At 39.2% G+C, this 25,071-nt stretch overlaps 1 protein-coding gene across 1 annotated transcript; it reads right to left on the bottom strand.

Moving 5' to 3' along the window:
• Nucleotides 1–22,366: 22,366 nt before the first annotated feature.
• Nucleotides 22,367–24,423, bottom strand: LOC118798334. Its single transcript, XM_036557763.1, has 6 exons — nt 24,272–24,423; nt 23,784–24,086; nt 23,290–23,628; nt 23,056–23,160; nt 22,877–22,917; nt 22,367–22,725 (listed from the first exon to the last, which is right to left on the bottom strand). Exons 1-6 carry the CDS (start codon nt 24,327–24,329, stop codon nt 22,504–22,506), a joined length of 1,068 nt encoding a protein of 355 aa, XP_036413656.1. The 5' UTR covers nt 24,330–24,423; the 3' UTR covers nt 22,367–22,503.
• Between the last annotated feature and the right edge of the window lie 648 nt (nt 24,424–25,071).

Genomic DNA, 25,071 nt, shown 5'->3' on the forward strand with positions numbered 1-25,071 from the left:
ACAGACACATACAGTGATGATGACAGAGGAACCTGGAGATGAGAGATGCAGAGAGAAGAACAGGCCAAATGCTCAGTATTACAGTCAGTTTAGAATGTCCTTACACTAATCACAAATATGTCTTAATAAGCATTTGGAACTCTATTAGACTCTCTAGTCACAGTAGGGTGAATATACAGTAGTGCCACTGGTCAGTTGACGTTTGAAGGCCTCAGGATATCTTTTTACATTGTAAGGGCGTTAGAACCCACAGCATCCTGATATCCACCAAATTGAGAACCAGTTTCAGTTCTTGATGTGGAGCCCTGTAGCACTGAACTCGTGCCTGAACACATTAAACATGAATACAGGATAAAAGAGTAAGGTATGAATAATGACTGAGTTCTTACTGAGATGTTCTTCATCAGATGTTTCTCCTGCTGGTGCTGTTGATGTGGTCCAGTAGGTTGTAACTGTAGTCAGTTCCATAGTTGTGCTTGGAGTTTCTGGTAGCGCAGTTGATTTTTCTTTTGTGTGTTTAAAAAATATTATCAAAATATGACACTTTCAACTTCATAATTGAAAGTTTACAAACAGACCTGGTCTACTGAAGGTTCTGCTCCTTCTCTGGGTGACCACATATTGTGTGCTACTGTAGTTTATAGGCAATTACTCCTTTTTTATTTATTTATTTATTTTGTTGCTGGGCGTGGGGTGGGGGGGGGTTTGGTAGGGGCCGGGGGGAATGGGAGAGTTGGTGTTGCCGTGTAGACCACTGTCTGTCTTTCTCATTCTCTCTCTCCTAGTGGTCCCATTGATTTTGATAGCATTTGTGCACTGGGTAAATGCTTTTATCCAAAGTGACTTGTAATGTAAATTATACAGATTAAAGGAGATATTAGTAATATTAGTCTTAATCATGTTACCGATGTAGAAGAATGTGGCACTAGGAGGACTCTTAAGCGCTTGCCAGAGAGGGGCCTTAAACCCCAGTTGGCCGAATGGAGTGCAGTGATGTCTCCCATTACACCAACCAAAACCACACCAACAGACTGACCCTAACCTTAGACACTGTGACGTCCTCTGTTCTCTGTGGTGAGAACAGAGGACAGATGAGGTGACTTCCTGTGAATCATGCACTCTGCATGTTGTTATTTTTGATTAAACATTGGTTTCAGTGTGACTTGTGGGTGTTGGCTCACTAGTCACACTGAAAGCAATAAAGAAAACTAAAAATGTGTCATGAGACAGAGTTCATATTAATTTTCAAATCTCGATACAAAAGAATTAAGCAAATGCAAAGTTAGAGTATCTCACCAGTAACCTGTAGCTGAATCTCTTTGAAGTAGGAGTAATAACGCACTGACTTCTCTTTTCTCGACACTCCACACAGATAAACTCCTCCATCATCGTCTCTCACATCACTGATGTTCACACTCAAGACTTTAGATCTTCTGTCATCAAAGATGGAGAATCTGTCCTTCTGCTCTTTCTGAGACTCTTTTCCAGTGTAAATGATTGTTTTTACAATATTTTGATCATTGAGGTTAATTAATCGCTTGTTCTTTGTCTTGAGCTCCTCTGGATAGTTACATTTGAAGGTGGCCGTCTCTCCCAGATAAGCATTCATTTTTTTAATTCCCCCACAACAAGAATCTGTCAATCATATAAACACACACACACATTCATACATTCATTCATTCATTCATTAGCTGATTAAACCCGAGTGTGTTTGGGTGCCATGTTTCATTTTTATATCATTATGTTAATATAAATGTTTCAGAAACAAACAGCTTAAACAGGTTAAAATGTCTCACCATTCTGAACGGTCAGCTTGATGTCCTTATACTTTTTATTCCCAACTCCAAATCTGTACACGGCAGAATCCGGTGGGCTCAGCTCTCTGATCAATGCTGTAAAGTTGCCTGCTGTATTTGAATACATCTTGAATCTCCCCTTATTAACAAACTTTCTCTTAGTCAGATCCTTCATTATATTTAGGCAGCCATTTTGTTCCATCTTGCAAATATATCTTGTATTGTTTACATCCCACCTCAGATCAGGGAATATAGTGACACTTCCTCCTGAATAGCCAAACACATCAGAGCAGCACACTGGGCCTGCTAATAAAAAAATAAATAAAAAAAAAACCATCTCACACATGCGAGAACCTTCTGTACTCCACAGAACAACTATAGTTTCCAATGGAGGAACAAACGATAATAAATAACTCCACTTGCTGTCGTATTAGCAGTGATTTAAAGCTGAATATCTGACCTGATACCAGGTAGAGGGTGTAAATGAAGATCTTCATCCTGAAGTTTACAAAAATTCAAATCCACTTTTACAGAATGAAATATTTTTGATAACTTCGTTACAGTCCTCTGTATGTGTTTCTGCCTCTTCTTGCACTGCTGTGTCTGTTTCCGCTGTCTCTGGTTTTCTCACTGCTGCCCCCCCCCCGTTCTAGTGTCCTTTTCTCATTTGTATGCAATTGATATGTTGTTTAATGTTTGTTAAGTTTATTTATTTATTGTTTATTTATTTAACCATTTGATAATGTGTGCCTGATGTAAACAGAATATTTCAGTTAAAATTTTATTGTATATTTGTGTTTTATTGTTTGTCACACCGACTCATACTATAAATAAGGCCTTGCTCTCAGTCCTGGCTCCTCCCACTAGCACCACTGACCAAATACCAAATTTAGCAATGAGAGAAAAGCTTGACATGTTAGCCTGTTTCTGCACTGACACAGCCCTGAATGATTAATGATCATAATTCTAGTGTTGATCACTGTAAATATGCCATTTTTAAAATGAACTGAACACATACAGTAATATGATCAGTGTCCAAACTGTGAGATGAAAGCTACAATCATTTGTATTCAGGGTTTTGTCATATTATAGCCTGTAATGTATTTAGTTGTCAGATCTCAGTGTATTCTTAAGTCACAGACGAACAGAGAACAAATGTCTCTTCTCATCTTACTGGCACCTCCTTAGAGCCACTTTTTCATGACCACACTTCCTGAGCTCCCCACAGCTGCATGGCCTGTGCCAGTTTTCCTTTCTTTTCCCTGCTGACCTTGGCTTGCAGCATTGATGGACACAGTGTACCCTCGTCCTGCAGCACCAGCACACAAGTTGCTTTGCCATCACTCACTTGGGGCCCACTCGGAACACCCTCTACTCCTCAAGCTCCTCTGCTGCATGGCACCGTTACTTGGTGCAACGTCTCCACGCCAAGAATGAGTTCTTTCCTCTCTGTCTGGGAGAGTTGCTTGAAGGACAGCTGGTGCAGCGTTCATTTGCTGTATCAGGTCCTCCTGCAGTAGCATGCTCAGTAAGTGTTCGAGAACTGCTAGTCCTGCACAGCCTTCTTGAATGTTGGGTATGCATGCCAAACTATCGTGCCCAGCTCCACCACCAGAACACTCTAATCCGCTCTCCCTTCAGCCTCCACCTCTCAGGATGCAGCTCCCTGACCAACCACGCCACCAGCACCTGTCTGAAGCATCGCTGGAAGGCTGTGGTTAACACATCTAGGACACTGTGTTGCTCTGCCAGCAGGTCTATGAGCACCTGTAGCGCTTTTCCTTCCAGGGCCAGGCACAGCTGGATTGCAGTGACAGCTGCTGTGATACTTGGCGACCACTCATAGGGATCCCATTCAGCGCATTCATCACTGTAGCTCGGTAGGCTGTTGGGTGCAGTCTCCCATGCACCGAGCCCCATCTGCTTTGCATGGCACTCCAGTGGCAGCTTGGCCCATGGCAGATGCCACAATATTTTTATTACTCAGATTCACGTATAGATATGTATTATCAGTGGGATCGTGGTTGAAGCAACCACCATGCAAGGGACCCGTCGGTCATTGTGACTGAGGTTGCATACTCCAAGTTTGGGAGGTAGACTATGTTTCTGTTCAGTGGAGCAGGCTCTTGCTGGTTTTGACTGCAAATTGGGTCTTGGCCATGGTGAGAAACTGGGGATTGCTCTCCTTCTTAGTCATCATTGTCAGGGAAGACACTGCATCAGCAAAATCCTGGCCCATGTTTTGGCTTATTACTCACACCAGTCAAGCTCCAATTTGTCCTCTCTAACCGGGTTTGGCAGTGAATCTATTGGGCTTCAGGTTCCCTCCTTGTCCTTGAGGCTGCATGTGTTTGCCATGTAGGCCCAGTAAAGCAGATGAAGGCCCAGATCATCCCATAGGGATTTACGCGCACATGGACAGGGGCCCAACCCACAAGCAGTTATGACATAATTTTAACGGCTTTCTTGATTTAAAAAGTGGGAACACAAGGCACAACAAAAGTTAATTTAAGCCTAGTCATTGTTTAGTATTCATTATGAGTACAATCTGTCATTCTGTTTCAAGCAGTGAGTTTTCATGTGTAAACTCTAGCCTGTAAAATGTAAAATAATCCAAAGAAAGAGAAAGTAATCAGATTATTCTTCTCTAATGTAGTAATCCTTTGGATTAGGTTACAGTTACATTTTTTAACAGATAGTCAGTAATCTGTTCTGGAGTACAGTTTTAAAATAACCCTCCCCCCAATTTGGCAGTTTGATGGACAAATCTGGGTTTGATGTGAGGTGTATTTAAAGGAACATTTTTATAGAAGAAGGCAAAAACACTCTTAACTTCTAGTATAAATTGAGGTCTGAAGTTCTATGCGTCTTGTGTTTGCAGAGTTTGGAATGTTTAAATTAAGGGGGCTCCCTGGTCCAAAGGCCCCATAGGGAGTAGGCCTCTCACTTTCTCCCTTCTCTTAGTTCCAAATAGATGAAATCATTTTAATAAGGACCATATGTTCTGTCTCCTTTTTCAACAACAAGCAGCCTATATAAGCCATTGGCTCTAGTGTTCTGGAGGGGACACTTTAGAATTGGCACGGATCCCCTCTCAGGTACTTTATAGTGCTTGATATGATACTGTTTTACTTTGTAATAAACATCTTATACAAGCAAGACAGTGTCAGCGGAGTCTCCTTCATCATCTTCACATCATCGCTACTTAATAAACAACAGGTGGATGAAGAGAACCCTACCTACCAGAACACCTAGTGCCCACAGTAAACTTTGGTGGAGGTGGAATAATGGGCTGGCGCTGTTTTTCAGGTTTTGGACCCCTTAGTTCCATTACAGAAGGGTAATATAAATGCCACAGCATACAAAGATATTTTACACAAATATATGCTTTCAACTTTGTGGCAGCTGTTTAGGGAATGACCTGTCCTGTTCCTGCATGACTGAGCCTATAAGCATGTTCACCTAAACAGAAGTTCACAGGAATGGATTATACTTTGACCAAAGTTCTTCAGTCTTCATAACTCATAACTCTCTGTGTATGACTCCATTTGCCCTTCATCCTGGTTTAGTTCCTCTTTCTTTGGTGTCAGTTTCTCAACCTTACTGCTCCTCCCACCAGCACCACTGACCATGAAACAGTGAGAGAAAGATAAGAGAGAGTGCCATCTGCTGGAGGTGAGAGTCTGCTTTGGCACTAGGACAGCCCTGAAGGTTAATGACTATTTTTGGAGTTATTAGAAATTAGTTTTTTAAAGCATCATGTACACATTTTGGTTTGGTCCAGTTTATTAGCATTCAGTAATATTGCTAACAATATTAACTTCGTGTTTGTGTATTAAAAGTAGTGCAACAGCATCAGTCTAATCCTTCTGGCTGAATCATTTAGTGTACTTTTATTTTAAAAAGCCAGTTTTTGTTAGGGCTTTTACTGAAATCAAAATATGAGGTCCATTGACTAATGCTTCATAGTGAATAAACTAACTGCCAAATATGATTATTACACCAAATTATTGTTTCACCAAATAATTTCTCCTTTTTATTCATCCAAAATTGCGCACCATACAACACACCTTTTTTCATTTGGAGCTTATAGCCTAAATTGAGCAGGAACTAGACTAAAGCAACATTACAAGTGGTCCAAATATCATGATGTTTGCCTTTTACAAGCATAGTCTGTTAATTACACTCATAAAATCTCATTTATATCACAGCAATGTAATTTTATTACATATTATTTTATTTTATTACATATTTTATTGTTATGTATGCTACATAAGTGTACATCTCAAGAAGTCTGAGTCACTCTGGGTTAGTGTTAGTGTGATAAACGATGAGGGTGATGAAGTCTATGGCCAAACCACAGCTGTTCTGAGGTCAGCTGATAACCAGTCTCTGCTGATTGGACAGTCTCATCACTGTTTCCACATTGAATCTCATAAAACTACTGAGGACTTCACTGTCTGCATGCTAGTTATGAACATGATCGGTGCTGACAACGACCTGAAGGTTTGGGGTATTGACAGATAGCAACAGTTGCTAAGCAATGATTGGAGGGCTGAGAAAATAAGGTGAAGCTTGGTGGAGAATGTAATGATTTTAACAAGCCAAGACACAGTGACAGGGCTGACCGAAGGTTTTGTCTTAAAATGCAGCATGTAATAAATATTCCATCCCTATTTGATTTGGTACTTCTGTGATACCCGTGACTGTGCTCCTGAGCAGGCTGCCACATTATCAGAACGTCAGTGTTTCCACATAAAGTCTGAAACTCCCGAGGTCCAGACCTTGCGTCCTAATAGCTGGTTATGGTCATGATTCCTGGTACCCACCTTGTAATCTCAACTCAAACTTTTGATAAAACAGCGCAGTGTAAAGATATGCAGAAACATGTGAATTTAACCTGAACTCTTTTTCAGGTTAAATTCACCTGTCTTTTTTTCACTTGTTCTTATTACGTTGTAATTGTGAAACCCAGCTTTGTGAAATACCCCCCTCTTTCACTGCCATTGATGTTCAGATGCTCATAAATGGAATCTACTTGGTTGACGTTGTGGTAGTCAGAATCTGATTGGTTGGTGTTTGGATCAGGGTCCTCATAGACTAAATCTGATATGTCAGGGTTGGGGTTAAGGCTCTGTTGGATTGGACCCATGCTGATGTTGTATTGATTTCCATGTGAAACATTTTCACACTCAACATCAGAGGAGGACACTTCATACAGTTAAACAGATCATAGATAAACATTCTGCAGTCCACATATAATTGAAGCCGAGATGTGGAAAAGACACTTTAGCCATTAATTTTTGAGATTTTTCACTCACTTTATTCTTTTCTGTTTGCTGGCTAGTCGAGGCTGAGTCTATATAAAAGGATAATGTTTAAAATATCAGCCACGCGAACATTTGTGCATAATATCCATTACTGTCCTCTAGAGGGAGACTTTAGCTTTAACTTTTGAATGGGGGACTAAAGAACACCATGTAAACTAGTAATCTGCATACCCTGTATCATGATTGTAGATGATCAGTTTGTAGATGATCAGTGCTGATCCTGAAATTGCTTGTTTTTTGTATCTTGTAGTTATCTGTATTTCTGTTTCTGCACCGTCTTCTCACTGCAGTTGCTGTTTTCACTGTCTCTTGTTTTGTTGCTGTTGTACACTCCACCCACCGTATTTTATGTATTAGAAATGTATTTATGTATATATGTGTACACGTCGTCATGCACAGTCTGCACACTAATATTGGGTGTACACAAGATACATCAGATACAACAAAGGAACAAGAAATCAGGTCATTCTCGATGTGGTAAGCTAATTTTTTGACACTGTCGCAGGAAAATATACTGCAATGATGTGAAAATTGTCTGTTCTTGTGGACTTTTAAAAACTGTGCTCAGCTCCACAAATGCATTTGCTCCTTTGACCTTAACACCTCGATCACACATCTAATCTTTTCATAACTTCTGGTTATGAACAGTTCTGGTTCACACTTTTTTATTTATTTCCTTCAAGTTGGGCAATGGGAAGTAAACTGATCATCATATGAGCACTTGCTGAATGGTACAGTAATTCTTGCCAAGCTCTTGATCTAATCTCATTGTGTGTCCTCTGTGGTTTGGAGCTGTGCTAAAAGTATCTTGTTCTTCTTGGGCCCAGTGTGTGAAACTAAACTTGTCAGCGACTGACTGCACAAATAAAGAAGTCTGCAGTCTTAAAGTTTTTTTTTAATATTTTATAAGCAGTTGCAGCATAAAATCACCAATTAATGCTACATTAATCTTTGACGTTTGTTTACAAGTGAGAGTAGGTCATAAATTGTTTCTCAAAATGATGCTGTCAGTTACAAAGTGCATTTCCTGAATGCAGTGATTGCACAGCTTAAGCAATTTTGTGATATTGCTAGATGGTTTTATTGATGTTCCAGGTGGTTGCCAGGGGATTGTTAGGCAGTTTTTGGGGTACTCTAGGTGGTTGCAAGGGTGTTGCTAAGGGGTTGCTAAGGGGTTCCTATTGTAGCATCTAGGCAAATAAGAACTAGAGAGAATCATTGCTCATGCTGGCAAATGCTTTTTTTATTGATTAGCCAGCAAAGGAGAACCTGCCCAGCATTAATCAAGCTGCTGGGATAGTGGACAGGTCACTTCTACTCATACACTTATATGGTAAGCACTAACACTGCCACCAACTACCCCACAGCCCCACAGAACAGCACAAGTGACACATCTACACTGGTAACAATTACACAACAGCAGTGTCAACGTTAAATGTCTCTCCTTACTGGGAGTGCAGCACCTCCCGAGAGCATCTTCATATGGAGACTTTGCATGGCCACACCTCCCATTCACCTACAACAACATTGCCAGATGCCACAATATGTTAGGTCAGGTAGTTGCTAGCGTGTTGGTTGCTCTATTGGAGGTGGTTTGTATGTTGTTGTTAAGCGGTTAAGGCCAAATTTAACTGAAATAGGGGGCCGATGTTTCTGCGCAGTGACCCCAAGACTTTGGAATGCCTTGGTATAACAGTGCCTGTTCTCTCTCATCCCTTTTTTATGAATCATGTAAAACACAATATAATCAACCAGTCACAGATTTACACACATACTAAGCATTTTTCATATTTTCTATGAAGTAACTGTAGCTCATATGGAATTATTCCAGCTATGTTAGCCTTCTGCTGAAAAGGAATGTTTAGACATTCCACTATTGAACTTGTAACGAGAAACACTAAATTCATAAGTGAAAACTACTTCTTTCCAAAAAGTATTGTTTAACTTATTACTATATTTTGACCATAGTTCATACTCTGGCATCAGTTTTAGAACCTCAATGTTTTCTTACGAAAGCCTGTGCATCAAAATGTCTTTAGCAAAAGTGAAAATGTACAGATGTGTACAAAGCATTGACTGCTAGTATATCCTCCACAATGCTGCACAAGCTATAGGCTTAAAATATTTATGTATGTAAGTAAAAGAATATGGTTTAAGGGCAGCATACATGGTGCTGTAAAAGTTCATTACAGTAGCTATAAATTCTGTGTTATTTTGTAATTTGCCTCACATTTGCATAATTTAAGCAAAATAAACTTGACCCCTGCTTTATATCAAACAGAAATAATACAATATTGCATTTCTCAAAGAGCTTTTAGAAGCATGCTTCTCAAACCCACTGTTTATTCTACTGTACACAGTTCAAAAGTTCAGTTAAAATCTCCATAAGTGTCGGAGTTGGTCCTGGTTCCTGAAAGAGGAAAGAAACACATCATTCAAAAACAGGAGAGTGAATAAAGCAGTGTTTTCCAGGACGTATAGACATTGCTACATAAAGATGTGCGGGAATTGTGGTGTAAGCACAGCTTCCATTCATGGCATTGCTGCTTCAGCATGCTGTTCAACTTTGGTTCATTTCCGATAATTTGTGATCAACATTCACTCAACACAGGAATTTACATTTTAAGGTAATGAACTGAATTAATAAGATGACAGAGCCTGACAAAGTTCACACTCTAAGCAGCGCGTGTTATCAATTAATCAATATGCTTAAAACTATAACTAAAAGTTTGAAATTGGTCAACTAGTGACCAGAAATCCATGTACATGATTTAATAATAACAAAATTTAATAATAAGATTTTATTACAGATTTTTATTTTTATTTAAAATTATTTAAATTATTAGATTTAATAGAAAGTTTCTGGAGGAAATTTCAGACTCAGGCATTGGAAAGATTTAAGCTCAAAAACATGACAACGAAGCCGAAAAAAGAAAAAAATGGAGCTCATATATTAAAATAGATAATTTTTCATCCCAGAAAATTTTGACTTATCACTGAGAATTGTCCTGGAACTTGGTGTCCTTGGTTTATTGGTGGTCTATCTACAGTAGGCATTACATTAGATTGAATAAGCAATATATTTTTACTAGCTTTGTTTTTCTAATTAACAGATTGTAGTTTATGACAATGAGTAACCAACCACATCAGACCTGCCCATTGCACCTGAGAGTTAAAACCAAACATCTTACTCATGTCAGTAACCATCACTCAGATGTAGTGCATAGATCTACTCCAGTTTCCATTGGAGAGACAAGCCAGAATAAATATCTACAATTACTGTCATACAAGCAGTGACTATAATAGAATATCTAACCTGCGACAAGGTACTAAAAACCTCAGACTACTGTGTGCATGTTTATGTAGCTGTTGCTTTGTGTATGAGCTTAATTTTACACATTTATCAATTTGGTAACAGATTTTATTCTGTAATATTATTAAGAAAATTGTCCTGGTGTTTGTATATTGAGAATCCTCATTATACAATGTTTTCTTAATAAGTACATGATTCTAGGCCATCAATATGCTACTTAACGATGAACTTTCTCATGGTCAATGCAGTATGTTATAAGCAGGTACTGCAAAATGACTAATTTCTCATTTAACTGGTAATAAAGCCAACTACTGAGCTTGTAACCTGAATTAAGAAGCTACTGGAACCAGCCTAAAGCCTGCTGACTTAGACAGCAACGTTACGAGTGGTCCACATAAACAAATTATGAATGTATTATGAATATGTATTTTACAAGCATACTCTGTTAATTACACTCTTAAACTCCCATTTAAATCACAGCAATGTAATTTGTTAGCCTGTAGCAGTAATTGTAATTTGTTAGCCTGTAGCAGGTGTGTTGCATAAGAGTACATTTCAAGAAGACAGTCACTCTGGGTAGTGTAAGGACCTCAGAAAGTGTGTGGTTAAGTCTGTGATCAAATCACAGCTGTTCTGAGGTCAGCTGAGAATCAGTCACTGCTGATTGGGCAGTTTTGTCACTGTTTCCATATTCAATCTCATAAAAACTACTTGAGGCTGCTCCCCTGAATAGACTGCAGCACTTTCTGAACTGCGCTGTTTCCACATTAAATCTCAGGAATGGAGATACGTGAAAAAACCTGTGAAATGTCCAGAGAGTGTGTCTTTAGCTAGTTAAGGTCATGATTCTTAGTATCCACCTTGTACCCTCTCTTCAGAAGGCATTTAAAAAACCTGTGCAGTGTAAAGATATACAGAAATATGGGAATTTAACTCGAATAGATGAGGTCTCAGTTTTTAGAATGATGCACTGTGGTATATAAACTTTTATCAGGACTAATACTAATCACAAATGTGACTTCTCACAGTGCAGTTATCACCATGACCAGTAACAACTCTGATTGCGACTCTGCTTCTGAAAAACATTCAATATGTGCTGCAAAGGAGCAAGTTTCTCTTTCCTTTTCAGGGGAAAGAGATGGTGCTGGAGTGTTGGAGTAGGAGATGGTGCTAGGGAGCTAGCAGAGGTGTACAGGTGGCAGGGGCAATTTTTAAATTGTTTTTAGTCAGAAAACAATGCATTCCAATATAGATTCCAAACTAAGTTTATTGAATGTGAAAAACACAAATTATATGGTAAAGAAAGATCATTGGAGACAGACAGAAAAAAGATTAAGATCCAGCTTTGATAGCTTATGGCTAATTAAAAGCTGTGAAAAAGTTGCAAACTTATTAAAAGAAAAGTCTTTATAAATGTAAAATAAATCTTGACCATTTAAGCAATAAGGCACCACAATTTAACAATTATATGGATATGCGTTTAACACTCCAGCTGAAATATTTCTGATTTTTTTCCCTTTGTGGCAATCTTAGACAAGTTAGTTCACACTGGAAAAAAGCAAACACACAAAAAAACAAATAAAACCAATCACTTCATGATTGGTCAGGGAGAAAACTGAGTATTTGTTTGGCGGGGGGCTGCTTAGTAAAATACCCTCCTCATCCACTGCTGTTGATGTTCACATTCTCATAAAAGAAATGTGACTGGTTGGCGTAGTCATCCATGTTGTCATGGTCAGAATCTGAGTGGTTGGTGTTCAGGTGATCAGGGTCCTCATAAACTAAATCTGATATGTCAGGGTTGGGGTTTAGGCTCTGGTAGACTGGACCCATGCTGATGTCATATCGCTTTCCATGTGGAACATTTTCATCATCCTGAAATCACAGGAAGACATTTCATACAGGCAGATCATAAATAAACATTCTGCTGTTCACATGTAATGGTTTTTATACTGTGATATAGAAAAGATACGATAGTCATTAATTTTGTTGCCTTAATTCAGCAACTGAGATTTTCACTCACTTCTTATTTTTGTCTGTTCGCTGGTCAGTCGAGGCTGAGTCTGTGTAAAAAGATTATGCCAACAGTATCGGTCATACAAATATTTGTGTGTATTCTCTATCAGTGTCCTCGAGAGGGAGCCTTTAGCATTTGAATGAGGGACTGAAGGATGTCATGTAAACTAGTAATCTGCATACCCTGTATCCTGTGGTTTCTCAGTTTGTACATCAGTGCTGCTCCTCCAATCAGCAACAGAGTCCCACAAACACATACAGTGATGATGACAGAGGAACCTGGAGATGAGAGACACAGAGAGAAGAACAGGCCAAACATTCAGTATTACAGTCAATTTAGAATGTCCTTACGTTAATCACAAATATGTGATAATGTCTTAATAAACCTTTTCAACCTGAGCCCTAAACAAAGGCGTATGCCAGTGCTGTGGAAAACATCTGTCTGGTTCCTGTTCCAAAGAAGTCATCTATCTCCTCTTTCAATGACTACAGACCAGTGGCCCTTACATCCCATGTCACAAAAGTCCTGGAGAGACTAGTGTTTTCACATCTCAGACCTCAGGTCAGCTCTTTCCTGGACTCCCTGCAGTTTGGTTTGCTTATCAACAGCAGGTTGGCGTAGACAACGCTGTTATTTATCTACTGCAGAAGGCACATTCCCATTTAGACCAGCACACCACCATAGTGAGAATCACTATCTTTGACTTCTCAAGTGCATTTAATACCATCCAACCTCTAATGCTGGGGGAGAAGATAGATAAAATGCAGGTGGACAAGCCCATGATTTCATGGGTCTTGGACTACCTGTCTGGAAGACCCTAGTATGTGCGGTTGGGAACCTGCTTGTCAGATCATCTGGTCAGCAGCATCTGGTCAGCAACTGTGCTCTCCCCCTTCCTCTTCACCCTGTACATGACGGACTTCCAACACAGGTGGGACCTCTGCCACCTTCAGAAATGTTCTGATGACTCTGTGGTGGCATTAGGGATGGGCAGGAAGGAGAATATAGAAACCTTGTGGAAAGCTTTGTTGAGTGGTGTACAAGGAACCACCTGATCCTCAATGTGACCAAGCCCAAAGAGATGGTGGTGGACTTCAGAAGGAAGAGGACCACAATATGTCCTGTTACCATCATGGGTCAGAACGCTGAGCTGGTAGACACCTACATATATCTGTGTGTCCTGCTTGACAACAAACTGGACTGGAGGGCCAACACAGAGGCTGTGTACAGGAAGGGGATGAGCAGTCTCTACTTTCTGAAAAGGCTCAGGTCTATTGTCAACTATTTGGGGCCCTAACAGAGTGTGTATTCTCAGTAGCGTCATTATACAGTAGTGCCACTTGTCAGTTTCTGCTTGGTTTGTAGGCTTTGGGATGTTGTGTTGCAATGTAAGAGCCTTAGAACCTGCACCAACCTAGTACCCTGGAGCCCTGAAATACTGAAGTTCTGCCTGAACAAACTTAATATGAATATAGAATGAAAGAGACAGAGTTCTTACTGAGATGTACTTCATGAGATGTGACTGCTGCTGCTGATGTGGTCCAGTAGGTTGTAGCTCTTGAACTTTCTGGTAGTGCCGTTGATTTGAGTGTTGAAAAAATACAATCAAAATGTGATACATTAAACTTTTATAATACATAGGTTTAAAACAGACCTGATCCACTGAATGTAATGCTCTTCCTATGACAATGGATGTATATTTTATTTGTTTATTAATTTATTTTTATGCCAGGGTGTGGGGTGGGTGGAGTGGGTGGAAGATGTTGCCATCTGGACCACTCTGTGTCCCTCTCGTACTCTTTCTCTCATAAGGATCATTGACTTTGATGGTATTTGGTCTTAAAAGTGTAGTTACATTTACATGTATGCATTGTGCAGACGCTTTTATCTAGAGCAATGTTTAGTACAAAAACATTACAGATTGTAGTGGAATGTGGTATTAGTCTTAGTTTAAACATGTTACAGATGTATGAGAATGGGGCATTAGGAGGACTCTCATGGGTGTATTGCTTGTTGGGGGGCTTGAACCTGGTCTGCTGTATGGAGGGCAATGTCACCCACTACACCAACCAAAACCACACCACCAAACTGACCATAACCTTAGACATTGTCACTTCCTCTGTTCTCTGTGGTCTAAAGATGATGTAAATTCCTCTGAATCCTAAACCTGAGTGTCAGCTCACTAGTCACATTGAAAGTAATAATTACTGAACATATGTAGTTATACAGAGTTTGTATTAATTTTCAAAACTCAATACGATAGAATAAAGTAAACGCAATGTTAATGTATCTCACCAGTAACCTGTAGCTGAATCTCTTTGAAGTAGGAGTAATAACCCACTGACTTATCCTTCTTCCACACCCCACACAGATAAACTCCTCCATCATCTTCTCTCACATCACTGATGTTCACACTGAAGACTTTAGATCTTTTGTCATCAAAGATGGAGAATCTGTCCTTCTGCTCTTTCTCAGACTCTTTTCCAGTGTTAATGATCTCTTTAACAGTAGTTTGGTCATAGAGGTTGGTTAAGCGCTTGCTGTTTGTCTTGAACTCATCTGAATAGTTACATTTGAAGGTGGCAGTTTCTCCTAGATAAGCATTCATTTTTTTGAATTCCCCCACAACAGGAATCTGCTGGTCACATCAACAAACATACACAAACTACAGTTCATTAATCAGCTTATTAAACCTGAGCATGTTTGGGAGCAGTGTCTCATTTATATATTATTATTTTAATATAAAAGTTTTAGAAACATGACAGCTTAAACAGGTTAAAAACTCTCACCATTCTGAACGGTCAGCTTGATGTCCTTATGACTTTCATTCCCAACTCCAAATCTGTACACGGCAGAATCCTGTGGGTTCAGCTCTCTGATCAACACTAGAAACTCTCCTTTTACATTTGAATACATCTTGAATCTCCCACTAGTAACAGACTTGCTCTTAGTCTGATCCTTCATTATATTTAAGCAGCCACTTTGTTCCATCTTGCAAATATATCTTGTATTGTTTACATCCTACCGCAGATCAGGGAATAAAAGGACACTTCCTCCTGAATAGACAAGCACATCAGAGCAGCACACTGGGCCTGTCGATCAGAAAAAGAAACGTCTCACACATGCGAGAACCTCACAGAGCCTTCTGTACTCTTGACTGTTTCAGTGTAAACATAACTGTAGCTCACAGAACTGTAATTTCCAACAGAGGAACAAACGTTATTAAATAACTACACTTGCTGTCGTATTAGCGGTGATGAAAGTTTAATATCTGACCTGAGATCAGGTAGAGGATGGAGATGAAGATCTTCATCCTGAACTGAAGGATCTTCATCCTGAAGTTCACATAAATTCAATTCCACTTTCCAGACAGGAAAGAAAAAAGTCTTAATAACTTCGTTATAGTCCTCTGTATGTGTTTCTGCCTCTCCTTTCACTGTTGTGGCTGTTTCCGCTGTCTCTGGTTTTCTCGCTGCTTTTTTTTTTCTTTCTAGAGGACTTTTCTTATTTGTGTCCAATTTATGCCTCGTTTTATTTATTAACTTTATTTTATTTGACATTAGATAAGGTGTGTCTAATGTTAACTCAAATATTATATTTGCATTTTATAATATATTTGTGTGTGTATATATATATATATATATATATATATATATATATATTATATATATATATATAATTTATTTATTTATTTATTTTTTGCCCCATCAGTTCTCAGTGTAAATAAGGCCTTGTTCTCAGTCCTGGCTCCTCCCACCAGCAGCACTGACCAAATACTGAATTAAGCAATGAGTGAGAGAACGCTTGACATGTAAGAATGTTTCTACACTGTCGCAGCCCTGAATGAGAAATGATCATAATTCTAGAATTGATCACTTAAATATGCCATTTAAGTGTTTTTAATAATAAAATTACATTTTTTCTTCTTATACAAACTATGAAAATAGTTGTCAGCTTAGGAATCAAGTCAGGTCAAAGTTTTGTATAGCGCTTTTTACAACAGGTGTTTATCACAAAGCAGCTTAAGGCACCCGATCAAGGCAGATGAAGCAACAGCTTCAGACCCACAGGATGGGCAACTGTTCAGCTCAGCAAAGAGACACACAGGAAGTTAGTTCTGTTAATACATACTGATTACAGCATACAGTCTTAAGAGAGTGAGGCAGAGACTCTGGCAGGTCGAGCTATTACAGCCTAACTGAAAAGGAGAGACAGAAGGTAACAGAGACATGAGGGCTCCCTGAGATGTCAATGCCCCTCCACTCCGCTGTCAACAGATTTGAAAGCATGAGAGCAGCAGTACGACAGCACTGTCACCCCAAGCCACCACAATGCTCAATGTCCATGAACCCCAGATCTGCACCCTTTATTTAACGGAAAACAATAATTACCAAAGGCTTGACTAAAGAAGTAGATTTTTAGCCTAGACTTAAAGACTGAGGCTGTGTCTGAGTTCTGAACACTGACTGGAAGATTATTCCAGAGCTGGGGGGCTTTGTATGAAAAGGCTTTGATAAAACTAGGCTGATATGGTCAAACTTTCTGGTTCTTGTGAGAACTGCAGCATTCTGGACTAACTAAAGCTTGTTAAGGCTTTCGCTGGAAAATCCAGACAGCAGGGCATTACAGTAACCAAACCTTAACCCTTAGGGGCCTAGGTTAGGTGTTTTTTTCGGTGTATTTGGTAAGCTTCTCAGACAACTCAAATCAAAAGTCTAGCTTTGACCAATAAGAGAAGACATTTCTAATGGGGAGTTATCACTGGTTCTTATGTTGTAACTGAGAAATCCTGCTTTGTGAAATACCCCCCTCATCCACTGCTGTTGATGTTCACATTCTCATAAATGAAATCTGATTGGTTGGTGTTGTCATCCATTTTCTCATAGTCATAATCTGATTGGTTGGAGTTTGGATCAGGGTCCTCATAGACTAAATCTGATATGTTAGGGTTGGGGTTTAGGCTTTGTTGGATTTGACCCATGCTGATGTCGTATCGCTTTGTTCCATCCTGCAAATATATCTTGTATTGTTTACATCCCACTGCAGATCAGAGAATAAAAGGACACTTCCTCCTGAGTAGCCAAACACATCAGAGCAGCACACTGGGCCTGTCGATCAGAAAAAGAAGCGTCTCAGAAATACAAGAATCTCTCAGAGCTTTCTGTGTTCAGTGTAAATAAGGCCTTGCTCTCAGTCCTGGCTCCTCCCACCAGCACCAGTGACCAAATACTGAATTAAGCAATGAGAGAGAGAACGCTTGACATGTAAGAATGTTTCTACACTGTCGCAGCCCTGAATGAGAAATGATCATAATTCTAGAATTGATCACTTAAATATGCCATTTAAGTGTTTTTAATAATAAAATTACATTTTTTCTTCTTATACAAACTATGAAAATAGTTGTCAGCTTAGGAATCAAGTCAAGTCAAAGTTTTGTATAGCGCTTTTTACAACAGGTGTTTATCACAAAGCAGCTTAAGGCACCCGATCAAGGCAGATGAAGCAACAGCTTCAGACCCACAGGATGGGCAACTGTTCAGCTCAGCAAAGAGACACACAAGAAGTTAGTTCTGTTAATACATACTGATTACAGCATACAGTCTTAAGAGAGTGAGGCAGAGACTCTGGCAGGTCGAGCTATTACAGCCTAACTGAAAAGGAGAGACAGAAGGTAACAGAGACATGAGGGCTCCCTGAGATGTCAATGCCCCTCCGCTCCACTGTCAACAGATTTGAAAGCATGAGAGCAGCAGTACGACAGCACTGTCACCCCAAGCCACCACAATGCTCAATGTCCATGAACCCCAGATCTGCACCCTTTATTTAACGGAAAACAATAATTACCAAAGGCTTGACTAAAGAAGTAGATTTTTAGCCTAGACTTAAAGACTGAGGCTGTGTCTGAGTTCTGAACACTGACTGGAAGATTATTCCAGAGCTGGGGGGCTTTGTATGAAAAGGCTTTGATAAAACTAGGCTGATATGGTCAAACTTTCTGGTTCTTGTGAGAACTGCAGCATTCTGGACTAACTGAAACTTGTTAAGGCTTTCGCTGGAAAATCCAGACAACAGGGCATTACAGTAATCAAACCTTAACCCTTAGGGGCTTAACCCTTAGGGTGTTTTTTTCCCCCCGTTTTTGTCAGTTCCTCTTTCAGTTGTTGTAACTCTAGTAATTATATGAGACAGCCACATGTTATATGTTGTTTTCTTTTCAGAAGACATGTGGCTTCTCAAATATGTAATCACCTGAGTTGTAAATGCCCACAGAAGTTTGATATTTTTATGAAACTGGACGTTTTGATAAAAATTTGACCAAGCGCCTGTTTTTTTTTTTTTACTTATTTTTGACTGTATCTATTCAAAACATCAGTGCACAGCTTAGATGTCAATTAGAAAGCTTTAGGATAAGGTGTCTATGAGCTAAAATATAAGAATTTTGATGATTGTTCATTACATGGCTTATTACTGTGACATAGTATATGAGTAGCATCAGGCAGACTTATTTTTCTTGATATTCTCACGTAAAGGAGACATGCAGATTGCTAAAACTGCATGTGACAGACTGACACAGCAGGTCAAGCCTTTGACTTTTTTGTTCAGGGCCAATAAGGCTAATATTCCAGCTAATAAAACACTGTTTTAGTACACTGGGTGTTTATTATCAGCTGCTTATAATAACATTTACTCCTATAATAAAGAATCCTTCCAGAAATGATCAGATAAACACTGGTTTATTTAGAAAACACACAATAAAGAACTATGTACCATAATATAACTTGAAATCTATATCAGTCCAGTGGTGTTGGACGGACGCCAAAAGACTCTGAAGGTGCGCGCGCATCTCTTCAGTTCTAGATGCGCGTGCACGTGTCCAACGCGCCGTTCAGTAAGTCCAGACCTGCCTTGTCACCAGTCTCCATTGAAGGAGTAGATGTGGAGGTAGTAGGGACGGACTAATATCTGGGTGTTTGGAACTGTAACACTCACGCTGTGTACAAGAAAGGCCAAAGCTGGCTGTACCTCATGAGGAGGCCGAGGTCCTTTGCTGTGTGCACAAAGCTCCTATGGACACTCTACCAGTCTATTGTCGCGAGGGCTTTATTCTATGCTGTTGTGTTCTGGGGCAGCAGCATTAACAAAAGTGCTCTGAACAAAATTAAACAAACATATTAGGAAGGCTGGCTCTGTTGTAGGAGTCAAGCTGGACTCTCTGGAGTTTGTGGCAGAACAAACAACCCTCAACAAGCTGTTAGCCATCCTGGACAATACCTAACACCACCTGCATGCTACACTTGAAAAACAGAGAAGCTCATTCAGTGGCCGTCTGTTACAACTGCGCTGTGTGAGATCTTTCTTACCTACTGCTATAAGATTTTACAATTCTTCTAACTGCAGAGATGGTCCTGACTTCCTGCTGCCTGAACTGTTCTGAATCGCATCACTATATCACCTCTCTTATTAATACCCGCTGCAAATTATCATAACCTGATATTCTTTTTGTCTCACTTTTTACTCTAATTTATGTCTACCTTTTATTTCTGCCTAATTTGTCTATATTTATTTCTACCTAATGCATGTAAGTTTATGTACAAGTATATGTATTGCTAATGTAACAAGTTTTATCTATTTCTGTTGACACAGATTTAAAAAAAAAAAAAAGAAATGAAGATGGAGCGTATTTTTGAAAATGTATTCGTTTTCATCCCAGAAATGTTTGACTCGCATCATTGAGAAATCTTCTGGAAATTGCAGTGTCTTAAGAGTATATTTGTTTTTTGGTGGTTGCATTGCAGAGTAGTAATAGTAGGCATTACATTTGAATGAGTATGTAATATATTTTGAATCATTTTACTCAATAACAGATTGGAGTGTATTGGAGTGTATTGTAGTGTCAGCGCAGAAGAAAACTCAATCTGCCATTTCCTGTCAGGACAATGCTCTTTATTGATCAACAGGCAAAGAAGAAAACTAAATCTTGAGGGAAATGAGGGACAGGTCATTGACAGCAAAGCACACACAAATACGGTGAACCAATTCAAAAAAGAATAGTTACTGAAAGTGCACAGTTTAACACACCCAACGTGTACACAAGTATTAAACTCGCAAACAACAACATTAATTGTCCTTTTAACCAAGAGTATAGTGTCTACCAAAAGCCATTTTGCTTGGCCACACCCCCTCAGCTTCCTGTGGCACTGCGGCCTGTGGCGGATGACAGGGTATAATGACAACTTGGCTGAGTAACCAACCACATCAGACATGCTCATGTTCACGTTAAAATCAAACATCTCACTCATGTCAGTAACCATCACTCAAATGTAGCACGTAGATCTACTCCAGTTTCCAATAGAGAGACAAACCAGAATAAAAAACTACAATAACTGTCACACAAGCAGTGACAAATATAGAATGTCTAATCTGAGACCAGATTCAGTCTAAAGATGATGAGCATGTTCACTTAAAGAGAAGCTCACAAAAATGTGTTTTACTTCACCCAAAGTTGTTTAAATACTTCTTAAAATCGAATTATGGTAGTCTTCATAACGTATAACTCTCTGTATGTCTCCTCATCACCACCTCTGTATTTTTCTTTTTGGTTCCTCTTTTTTTTGGTGTCAGAGTTTCTCAACCTCAGTGCTCCTCCCACCAGCACCACTGACCATGAAACAAAGTAATAAGAGAGCGCGCCATCTGCTGGTAGTGAGAGTCTGCTTTGGCACTAGGGCAGCCCTGAATGATAAAATGATCGTAAATTTGGGGTTATTAGAAATTAGCTTTTCAAAACATCAGGTGATTATTTGGGTTTAGTCCAATGTCTAAGAATATCGGAATACTGTGTGCATGTAAATGTAGCTATTGACACACAGACATTGGAACTTGAATTCTCCAGATGGGTAAGAAGGTGATGGAAAAAAGCCCTCCAGTGTGGGAAATTTCTGGCACATAAACCTTTATCAGGACTATTTGCTGGCTTGATTGCAAGGACATGTTATGTGTCCTCAAAGGAAATTTGAAAAAAACTTTTTAAAAGTTTCTTCTTCCTGTTCTGGGGAGAGAGCACTGCTAGTGTCCTGTGTTGAAGTGGGAGATGGTGCTAGGTGAGGTGTATAGGTGGCAGGGGAAACTTTAAAAAAAATCTTGTTAATTACAAAATAATGCATTCCAAGATTTGATAAGTTTATTGAATGTAAAATGCACAAAATATACACTGTTAGAAATGAAGGTTCTGTGCAGGTACCTTTTTTTGTTCATCAAGGTACAAACAATGTAAATGTTCCCTCAAAGGTACAACAGTGGTTTTAAGGTCCAGTTGTGAACCCTAAATAAGGTTTTCTCAGATGAAAAGTTCGTATTTGTACCTTTTCCATAACCGAATGTTTTAAAACAGAATAATAAAATAAGTCTGGAGACGAGACGGGGTGTGAAGTCAGTACAGCTTAGAAAATATCATTTCAGTAGGTTATGGTACAGTTATGTTCCCTGACTAAAGGTACTGAAATGTACCCTTGAGGGTTCCACTGCAGTGACAGTTTTGTACCTTTTTTTCAGATTGTATGGTGAAACAACTGGAAACCATAATGACCGAGAATAGAGGTCGGATTTTTGATAGCTTATAACTAATAAGCTGCTAAGAATTAAGTTGCAGACATATTAAAAGAAAATCTTTAGAAGCATAAACAAATTGATCAAGCAGCAAAGCATGAATTTAGCGATTATAGAGATGTTAAACTCTCCAGCTGAAATATTCTTGATTTTTCTTCCATTGTTGCAAACTCAGACAAGTAAGTTTACACTGGAAACAAAAAAGCAAACAAAGAAAACAAGAACCAAAACAAGAACCTTATGTTGTGATTAGTCTGGAAGGAACCAGAGTATTGAGGGAGGAGTCCATAAACTCAGGTAATTTGGGTGTATTTGGTAAGCTTCTCAGACAACTCAAATCAAAAGTCTAGCTTTGACCAATAAGAGAAGACATTTCTAATGGGGAGTTATCACTGGTTCTTATGTTGTAGCTGAGAAACACTGCTTTGTGAAATACCCCCCTCATCCACTGCTGTTGATGTTCACGTTCTCATAAATGAAATCTGATTGGTTGGTGTTGTCATCCATTTTCTCATAGTCATAATCTGATTGGTTGGAGTTTGGATCAGGGTCCTCATAGACTAAATCTGATATGTTAGGGTTGGGGTTTAGGTTTTGTTGGATTTGACCCATGCTGATGTCGTATCGCTTTCCACGTGGAACATTTTCATAATCATCATCATTCTGAAATCAGAGGAGGGCACTTAATACAGGCAGATCATAGAGAAACATTCTGCAGTCCACATATAACAGTTTATATTCTGAGATGTGGAAAAGACACTATATTCCATAATTTATGTGTCTTAATTGAGTAACTGAGATTAGTTTCACTCACTTCGTTATTTTTGTCTGTTCTCTGGCCAGTCGAGGCCGAGTCTGTGGAAGAAGATGTAAAAATAATAGCCATACAAATATTTGTGTGTAATATCCATCGCTGTCCCCTAGAGGGAGACTTCAGATTTAACTTTTGAATGGGGGACTAAAGGACGTCATGTAAACTAGTAATCTGCATACCCTGTATCATGTGGTTTCTCAGTTTGTAGATGATCAGTGCTGCTCCTCCAATCAGCAACAGAGCCACACAGACACATACAGTGATGATGACAGAGGAACCTCGAGCTGAGAGGCAGAGAAAAACAGGCCAAGCACTCAGTATTACAGTCAATTTAGAATGTCCTTACATTAATCACGAATGTCATAACACAGATCAATTTAAGCAAACGCAAATTTAAAATGTATGTATCTCACCAGTAACCTGTAGCTGAATCTCTTTGAAGTAGGAGTAATAACCCACTGACTTATCCTTCCTCCACACTCCACACAGATAAAGTCCTCCATCATCTTCTCTCACATCACTGATGTTCACACTGAAGACTTTAGATCTTCTGTCATCAAAGATGGAGAATCTGCCTTTCTGCTCTTTCTGAGACTCTTGTCCAGTGCAAATTATTCTTTTAACTGGATTTTGATCTTTGAGGTTGATTAGGTACTTGCTGTTTATCTTAAACTCATCTGGATGGTTACAATCGAAGGTGGCCGTCTCTCCCAGATAAGCATTCATTTTTTCAATAGTACCACAGCAAGCATCTGTCAGTCACATGAACAAACATACACAAACTACAGTTCATTAATCAGCTGATTAAATCTGAGCATGTTTGGGAGCAGTGTCTTATTTTTTTATCATTATTTTAATATTAATGTTTTAGAAACATTTACAGTTTAAACTGGTTAAAATCTCTCACCATTCTGAACAGTCAGATTGATGTCCTTATGTTTTTCATTCCCAACTCCAAATCTGTACACGGCAGAATCCTGTGGGTTCAACTCTCTGATCAACACTGTAAACTCTCCATTTACATTTGAATACATCTTGAATCTCCCGCTAGTAACAGACCTGCTCTTAGTCTGATTCTTCATTATATCTAGACAGCTACTTTGTTCCATCCTGCAAACATATCTTGTATGGTTTACATCCCACTGCAGATCAGAGAATAAAAGGATACTTCCTCCTAAATAGCCAAACACATCAGAGCAGCACACTGGGCCTGTCGATCAGAAAAAGAAGCGTCTCACACATACGAGAATCTCACAGAGCTTTCTGTATTCACTTTTGCAGTATAAACATAACTGTAGCTCACAGAACTAACATAGTGCCCAACAGAGGAACAAATGATAATATATAACTGCACTTGCTGTTGTATTAACTGTGATTTAAAGTTGAATATCTCACCTGAGATCAGGTAGAAGGTGGAGATGAAGATCTTCATCCTGAACTGAAGGATCTTCATCCTGAAGTTCAAAGAAATTCAAATCTGATTTTCCTGATAGTGTCCTTTGTCTCCTCTCACTGCTGTGAACACTAGAGACAGCGGAGTGCACCCCACCCACTGATATATGTATACATATATAAAAAAGGGAAGTGAAGTCATCTTTTAAGAAGACACTCAACTTCAAAGCCCCTCCCACCAGCACCACTGAACAAATACCAAGTTAAGCAATGAGAGAAGGAACACTTGACATGTTAGACTGTTTCTGCACTATCACAGCCCTGAATGATACATGATATAACTTGAGTTGATCAATAGAAATATGTTGTATAAAATGAATGTACACATCCAGTAATATGATCAATATCTGAACTGTGAGAAGAAAGCCTTCATCATGGTAAGTAAATGGTCTGTTGTATTCTGGGTTTTATGTCATATTTTAGCCTCTCCTGTATTTAGTTGGCAGATCACAGAGTCACAGAAAGGTCAACCAATATGGCCTATAACTCACTCTAACTATATAATTTTCATAGTTGTATGGGCAATCTTATTTTAATAGCCTGTGGCATCTTCCCTGTTTCTCTCTTTCTAACTGTGCTACAACTTCCGTTCTCTCACCCTCTTCTCTCTTGAAGTGTAGAAGGTGTAAGGTTTTCCCCCCCATGTACTGGTTCACACCCACAGCTCGCACGGTAAAATATTTCTGTACAAACTCTGTCTGTTAATGATGTGTTTAAATATTGTAAGCTTCACTTCTAATTTT

The sequence above is a fragment of the Colossoma macropomum genome, unplaced genomic scaffold (genome assembly GCF_904425465.1).
Source record: "Colossoma macropomum unplaced genomic scaffold, Colossoma_macropomum, whole genome shotgun sequence".
In the NCBI taxonomy this organism is placed as follows: Eukaryota; Metazoa; Chordata; class Actinopteri; order Characiformes; family Serrasalmidae; genus Colossoma; species Colossoma macropomum.